Source organism: Chelonia mydas, chromosome 20 (assembly GCF_015237465.2).
Source record: "Chelonia mydas isolate rCheMyd1 chromosome 20, rCheMyd1.pri.v2, whole genome shotgun sequence".
NCBI classification, from domain to species: Eukaryota; Metazoa; Chordata; order Testudines; family Cheloniidae; genus Chelonia; species Chelonia mydas.
The window spans coordinates 18,776,827-18,784,993 of NC_051260.2; the positions used below are offsets into that span (position 1 = coordinate 18,776,827).

General features: G+C 41.0%; 1 protein-coding gene across 1 annotated transcript; it reads right to left on the minus strand.

Annotated features, from left to right (window-relative positions):
• Nucleotides 1-3,205: 3,205 nt before the first annotated feature.
• On the minus strand, nt 3,206-8,167 carry NXNL1 (nucleoredoxin like 1). The gene is made up of 2 exons (XM_007065066.4): nt 7,364-8,167; nt 3,206-5,794 (listed from the first exon to the last, which is right to left on the minus strand). The coding sequence occupies exons 1-2, from the start codon at nt 7,687-7,689 to the stop codon at nt 5,494-5,496; spliced, it is 627 nt and encodes a 208-aa protein (XP_007065128.2). The 5' UTR covers nt 7,690-8,167; the 3' UTR covers nt 3,206-5,493.

The window sequence follows — 8,167 nt, forward strand, 5'->3', positions numbered from 1 at the left end:
AAATGTGTAGTAAATACCATTATAAAAACTCCTCCTCCTGCATATTTCAGCAAATGGAGACCCAAGTTCAAGTTTTCCTTAGAGAGACTGATATCAAAGTGAAACTCAAATATCCACATGCAGCAGCACTGTGTTTTCATGTGAGGTCTTTTAATTAAAGTCAGATTTTTTAAAAGTAAAAGTATTTGTGTTCTAGGTGCACTGCTAGAATGTTAACGAGGAGTCCAGTGGCACTTTAAAGACTAACAGATTTAATTGTTCGTCTTTAAGGTGCCACCGGACTCCTCGTTGTTTTTGTGGATACAGACTAACACGGCTACCCCTCTGATGCTAGAATGTTATGAATCACCTTCATTCTCCTTCCCTATTTAAGTTGGGGGTAGGGGGAAAACAAAAATGACAACCTGTTTGAAAAACCAATTTGCCGACTGTCCCGCGTTTAAAGGCACCTCACTCTTGGCTGATAAAAATGGAAAATCAAGTAGTTGTCCTGACTCAGTCCTTTGTGCAGCAACAGCTCTTGATGTTTGCAGCCAGTTTTTGAACTCTCCTGATACGCCCCTCAGTCTGAATCCTTTCAGAGGGAACCAGTCCTGGAAGTCTCACTACGTGTTGTCTGTGTGGGATGAGTCTCTCAAACTCCAGACAAGTGTCAGGCTATGTGGATTTTCCACATTCCTGCTGCAAGTTATGAAATCACTCATTTCCCAGAGTATCTATACCATCTATAGGAGCAAACTGATCCTGCTACCACTCTTTCATTAACCCCTTTACTACCTGAAGATCTGCAAACAGCCTTCATAGTAAAAATTATTAGCAAATTGAATTACACAAGCATAACAAGATCTTTTATAAGAAGATTAATGTATAGTTCAAAAAGAAAAATGAGTTATGCAGACAAGCCAGCAGGTGGAGAGTTTGGAAAATGAATTGCTCAGAAATGTATTATTATTGTATTATGGTAGCACCTAGATGCCCCAATAAGCGATTGGGATGCCCTATGTGCACTATACACATATAATAAAAAGTTTAGTTTATATACACATTCACTCATATAATACTCAGTATTTTATATAGTGCTTTTAAACTTAAAACAGTTTACAGACATTAGGAAATCAGTCCTTGCAACACCCGTGATCTGGGTCAGTCAAACAGTATTGTTCTCATTTCATTGATGGAGAAGTGGAGATGCGGAGAAGTTAAGTGACTTGCCCATGGCCACAGATGGAGAGAATATTAGAGCCAGCATTAGAATGCAGGAACTCCCTGCTTCTAATCCTGTGCTCTAGCCACTAATGAGCACTGCCTTTAATAGAGTACTTATATGCCATGTGTGCAGATAATACTAAACTTCTGTAATAATATATTTAAAGTATTCAATGAGCATTTTATAGGGGTACAAAGCATACTCATGTTTATACCTCTTTAGCTTTCTACCTCTCTACTTACTGCTTTTCTCATCAAACTTCTAGATCACTGTACTGTCTTTTAAAAAATGTAGATATCCAGGCTTATTTGTACACAGTGCTAGTCCAGTGTTGAAGGACTTACCCAAATAACACTCCATCTTAGTTGTACAACTATTTCATACAGCATTCTTCATCATTTATATTACCAATAATATAAAAAGCTTGTCAGATGGGTGCATGTTAACTTTGAGTATGTGCCCAGATCCCTGTTGCACCCTCAGTAATTGGTGCTGTTGGGACTTAAGCTTCTTTTTGGCCCACTTTGGAAACACGGATCTAGGCAGCACTGGATCTGACATCTGTATACAGCTGATGACTTCCTTCACAGAGTTTTTGTACCCTTGTTGTCTTTCTGGATCCTGGATAGCTTAACCGAGGTGTCAAGTACAGTTGTTGGATCTTGGCGTCACTTGCAGTCACACTCTTTCCCTGGAAAGCCCCCATTAGCCAAACTTAGCATGAAAGTGTCTTTCCCAGTAACTTGTGTGAGCTGAACCCTAATTATCCTGAGATGACCTCACACAACAACACACATGCTTATGCCCACAAGGCTCAACTACTGTAATCTCATTTTAGCAGGATTTGCAGCCAGGCTTCTCTGCTGTTTCGGAGTGGGTACAGGGTGCAATAGCAAGTTTGCTAAGTAGGTGGAGCATCCACAGTCAATTCTGTAGCTTGGCTGCTGTCTAGACAGTGGCAGGTTGATTTAAAGTTGGCCCTGTGCCTAGGGTTGCCAACAGTCCCTTATTACAAGGGATGTCCCTTATTTTTCGTCTATGTACGACAAAATCGGGAGTTGCCGAATGCTGCAAAAAGCAGCAAGAAATATTCCTAGCAAATGTAGATGAGTTCTTCTTCTTAATAATAATAATGATAATATCAGGAGGAGGGGTGAAGTGCTAAGAAACAGTCCCTTATTTTTGAAATACAGTGTTGACAGTCCTCCAGGCTGTGCCAGAAGGAGTCATTAGTTAAAGTGGCACTGTTCACTTAAATCACACTTCTCTCAGAAAACTGTGCCCCTGCTATTGTCACAAGTAACTCCTCAGAGCCTGTAAGAGAAAAAGGTTAGAGCAAACAAATGATTCTCTTTGTCAGCATGCCAGCACTTTGCCTTTTGTCAGGTTCACTTTTCTTTTGTATAGTTGTTCCATTTCCATTGTATAGTTGTACTTGTGCATTTTTCAAACAGTAACAAAGGAAAGAAACATTGGAAAATATGATTGTAAAACTGCAAAAATTAGCAGAGGGAGTCATGAGTCGGTACAGCACTTGAAAATGTTTTTTACTATTTTTTTAAGCTGACATGAATTCAAGTGGAGAGTGTCCTTTCAATAGCATCACAATGCTTGGAGAATGGGAAGCACTATGGATGCTAATTAGTAGCCATAACACTAATACTGGCAGTCTTTAGATAGGTAGGTGTGGGCTGTGTATAAAACCATTATCCTTTTCCTCCTCCCGTACAGTAATATTTTTGTTTCTTGATTTTTAATTTAGAGGGGTTTAAAATTATATTGGTATAATCACCTGTTGTATTGTTGTACAGTGACCTAAGTAACTTGGTACATTGCTTTATCTGAGACTTGGAGTGGATCAGGAAGTCCAGTATCTCTCATCCCAAAGCTACTTCATCCCAAATGTTTTTATTTTTATCTATTTATTAAGCACCAAAGTGCTGTACAGAACACAGAAAATGTCCCAAAGACAGTGAACTGGAAGCTGAACATATTGTTCTCTCAAGTAACCTTTAATCACACTTTGAAATGGTTTGCTTTTCAGATACATTTTGTGAGATACTCTGACCCTGCTGATGACCAGACAGTTGAGAAATAATAAGATGCAACAGGTCATTTACACAGAATATCAAAACCCACATGATATTCTGTTTCATTATTTTCCTCTTTGTATCCTAGAGTATCAGAAATATAGCAAGTCTACAGATACACTCCTTTTACAGACCAGGCAGGACTTGCATAGTGTTCGAGCTGAGGGTGGCACCCCTTGCAGCCATTCAGTTTACATTTTTCCTCCCCCTTTTCCCTTCTACCTGCCAGCCTTGCTAGGTAAATAGAGGGAGGATTAAAAGAGAAAACAAGTTGAACAGGCTGGTCCTGCCTTATGCCTCTCTCTGTCTTCACTAGAAACACACCTTCTTTCAGTTCTTTCATTTATTCATTCAGGCTATTTAAACTGGCCTGCTGGGCAATTTAAGAATATAAAATCAGGGGACTGAAATGCAAGATTACTGGGTTCTATTCCCTGCTCTTCCATGAGTTTATTGTGGTCAGGTCACTTAGGCCAAAATTTTCAAACACTGATGCCTAAATTTAGGCACCTAAGTTTTTATTTACACAGCTATCTAAGTGGCTTGATTTCCGAGCAGTTGGAGTTATGGGTGCAACCAGATAGCAGGACTGGAGTTGTGTCCATTCTCTCTGCTGACTCAGCTGCTGAAGTCTTGAGTTATCCTATGTATTAAAACTGAGATAATAGGGACTAGGTTATTTATTAGCCTAGCTGTCTAAAGCAATTGCCTACATACAAAACTATTTTAATTCAACCTGGGTAGTTAATGAGTGAGGCCACAGGTAGTAATTTGGAAAGGGGCAGTCAAAGATCCCTCACTGCAGGCTTCCTTGAGACTGTGCCTTGTTAAATCATGGGCTAACTAAAACAGGATTCAGTCCTAGTTGCTCCTGTGGCAAAAAAAGAAAAGTAGTTTCTAATCCCTTATTAGACCCATAGTAATGAAATGCCTCAATTTTGAATGAGGTTCTAGTTAGCACAAAAGAGTAAAAGGAGTTGCCTAAAAGATGCTAAAATGATTGTAAATTGTCAATCATGCCCTCATTTGTGACAGACAGGTATTCAGCAATTGCTACTTACTACCAGTAGATGGCAACACAGATTAGAGACTAAAACTATGGTTTATTTATTATTTCACATAGCCCCATAGGGGTGCATCAGCATCACTGAACATAAAAATCAAACAGTGATGGTGGGGAAAAAATCCATTCAGCAGCACTGAAATTAACATGTTCTAGAACTTTAAACTGCATAATGTTACCAGTGATATGCAAGGTGAATCAGAAACTGTCACTCACACCAGTATCACCTGGGTCCATAACAAGTAAAATGTGTTGGTCAGTTCACCTGTTTCACAGGAAGATTTGGTTCATAGTCCTTTTAGTGGTCTGTGCATAACACATTAATAGCAATCCATATATACACTATTGTTTTTAAAAATTAATATGTCTTCCTCACTTTTTTTGGTGAATTACCAATTGCTTTATTGTGCAGAGCAGTATTTCTGAAAGCCAGTCTGCTGTTCTGTAGTAGTTCATTTTCTGGCTAATTTCTAGGTAAATGAATGGCTGAGATCTCAATGGGAGACTTTCACTAAGGCAGGTTTAGATTCTTGAGGTCAAGAAATCAAAATGTTAGAGCTGATACAGCCAGACTGTCATTAATGTGCTTGCTGCTAACAGAAACTCTCTAGGCAATAAAGGGAAAAAAGAGAGTGTGAGAACAGGAGGAAATGTTCTCTGGGGCACTTCTGTCCAATAATGTCCCCGTTATAATATAAACAGACCTATTATTATATGAATAGATGTCAGTGAGGAAAAGGAAATGCCTATTCTCTCCTGCATGCATCTGATGAAGTGGGCTTTAGCTCACAAAAGCTTATGCTCAAATAAATTTGTTAGTCTCTAAGGTGCCACAAGTACTCCTCGTTCTTTTTGCTGATACAGACTAACATGGCTACCACTCTGAAACCTCTCCTCAGGCTGCATCTTTAATCCTGACATGGCTATCTCATCTCCCCAGCCACATGTTGTTCCCTGTTCAGAATCCTCCAGTTGCCACTGAGATCCTGAGACTTTGTGAAGATACAAATGTCTATACTAACTTGTGCTCCAGTAAAGCTACCCCCTTGAGTCTGGAGAGTTTTGACAGTGAGTCTCTAGGCTCCTGTTTCAGGATAACCAAAAGCCTAGCAAATGTATGTACTGCTGTAACTTCATAATTCCATATCAGGACAGAGCACTTCCTCTTTCTCCTTCTTTTTCCTTGTCTTCTTGTCCAGCTTGTACTTGAGGCGGCGGATGGGATCGGTGATGCTCCTCTTGGCCAAGTCATCAAAGTCCTCTGCCAAGAGAAAGCTCCTGTCAACTAGCTCAGCGGCCTCTTGCCAGCTCTTGAAACAGGCAGTGCCCAAGCACCTGATCTCCTCCACAGCATTCCCAGCAATCACCTCCCCGCTTGGCTTCAGCACCACCACTACAGGTGTGTTGGACACAGCAAACCTCAACTCCAGCTCCCTGGAAATCAACAAGGGAAGAAACCTTAAATCACAAAGCCCAGAGCTCCATGGCAAGCCACTGAAGACATTATATCCCTTCTGCTGGGAAGAGTGCTGGGGAAATCCATGCTGCTGGGGATATCCATGCTGCTGCTGCCCCTCCTGCTACCGCATTGTGGGGCGAGTTTCCAAACCTCCTTTTTAGGTGATTAATTGCATGATGCGTACAGTATCTTCTCTGGGAAGGAAAACACTCCTGACCCTTATGGGCAACATGGGAGTGGGTCTATGAACTGGACGTGAGCTAGAAATCCTGCTTTCTTGTCCTACTTCTCATAATGACTCTGTGTACAGACTTGAGCAGGTCACTTCCCCTCTCTGTGCTAGCAAATGGGGCTAATTTCAATGACCCGCCACACAGAGGGAAGTAAGAACTAAATAGTTAAAATTCATAGGAAGCATTTAAGCTGTAACATGCTCAGGTTTATTGTCAAGTGGGCAGGGAGCATTCGAAATCAACTACCATTTACATTGCTGCTTATTCTGCCACTAATGTGGGTACAATATTTTGCTTTACATGTTTTCTAGTGTCTCACAAGCAGCCCGGTGGGACAATCACTCTGTTGGATCCTTTTAAGAGCAAGAAATAAACAGGCACTGTAAAAGAACACAAAACACTCAGTATCCAGATTGCCAGAAAACACCAATTGTAACAAAGCTTTGACGATCTGGAAATCACAGCACTAGATGAGCCTTTATGGCTCTGACTCCTTAGGAATATATCAAAAAACTGCTTAAAAACAACTATAACAAAACACTTTGTACTTATCTACTTATCTAGCTCCCTGTACATACCTAGCTCACTTCACCCAGGTAACAATGAGCTTTGCAAAATGATAAAGTACAGTATTATCTCCATTTTGCAAAGCAACAAATAGGCAGGAGGGTTGAAAAACTTGGCGAAGACCACACAGCGAGTCAGCGGCAGAGATAAGAATAGAATCAAGGTACTCTGATGTTAAGTCCTTTGGACAATACTGGTTCTCACAGAGAAGAGTTTGTTGTAGACAAACTGCACTGATGCTGATCCAGCTTTATTTATTCCTGCTGTCTATATTTCTCCAAAGCCTCCCTTCTCATTACACCCACTTTGTATTCTTTTCCCTCTCGTACGACTGGAATCTCTCCCCACTCTTTGTTCAAACCACCCTTAAAACTCACTCCTTTCACAAAGATTGCCAATAATAATCCACCAAACAGACTTTTAAAATACATGTGCTACCGTGAATCTGAAACCTCAACCTAGGGACAGCTGGATCTAGCAGTGTGATCTTGGGACTGGGAGTCAGAACTCCTGATTTCTAATTCTGGCTATGCCCCTTTGACTCACTATGTGGCCTTAGACAACTCACTTCCCCTTGCTGAGCTTGTTTCTCCATCTATAATAATGGGGACCCAACTCCTTCTGCAGATAAAGAGTGCTAGATAAGTGCAAAGTACTATGTTATCATCTGTGTGTCTGTTGTGAACTGTTATCTGTGTCTGATTAGATTAAATTATCTGTCTTGTTGGTTTATTAAGATCTTACCTTTTGAACTCATCCTGGAAGGGTAAGAACAGCCATCTTTTGGGCATAGTCTTCAGGAACTTTTCTTGCTTCTCCTCTGTCTCATCCTGAGACACGTATACCAGGACCAGCTGGGAAGCCCTTTCCACATAAAATTCGTCAGTGAGTCTCACAAAGAAATCTTTGAGGACAGGTGAAAACTCCTGGCATCGAGTGCATTCACCAGATCCAAAATACAGCAGCATCACTTTGTTATCCAGTCTCTGGCTAAGTTCACTCTCAGTGTCCACTTCATCACAGTCCTTGTTGTTTGTAATCAGGATCTTCCCGATGAAAAGGGAAACCATGGCTAGCTAAGCCTAGGAGATCAGGCTGATAAAAGGTTAGTTAATAAGTAATTACAACTGATCAATTTGAGACTCTTTTGCAATGAAGGCAGGATTCCATCCCTATGTCTGGGAATTCAGTGTGAGGAAAGATTGCACAGCCTCTTCAGGGAACCTCCACCCTGTAACGTCCCCTCATGAAATTTGTTTGCCTCCAGGAGTTTGTCAGTAAGATCATTCCTTCTACATGCTGTTCCCTTCACAATGCTGTCTGAAAATGCCCCAGTCCTGCTGCTGCTTAGGCTCTGCCTGGGTTTACAGTAAATCCAATAGTCTTCCTGTTGTGCTTCATCTCCCAGCCTATTAATAGTATCTGACACATCAAACTCTGCAAAGGCTTCTTTAATCTTCTTAAACTGTTGACCTGCTCCTGTGGGGCCATTCAGAGCAGCTGCGAAACGATCACAGAAATGCACCAGGATCTGTCATTGGTACAAGC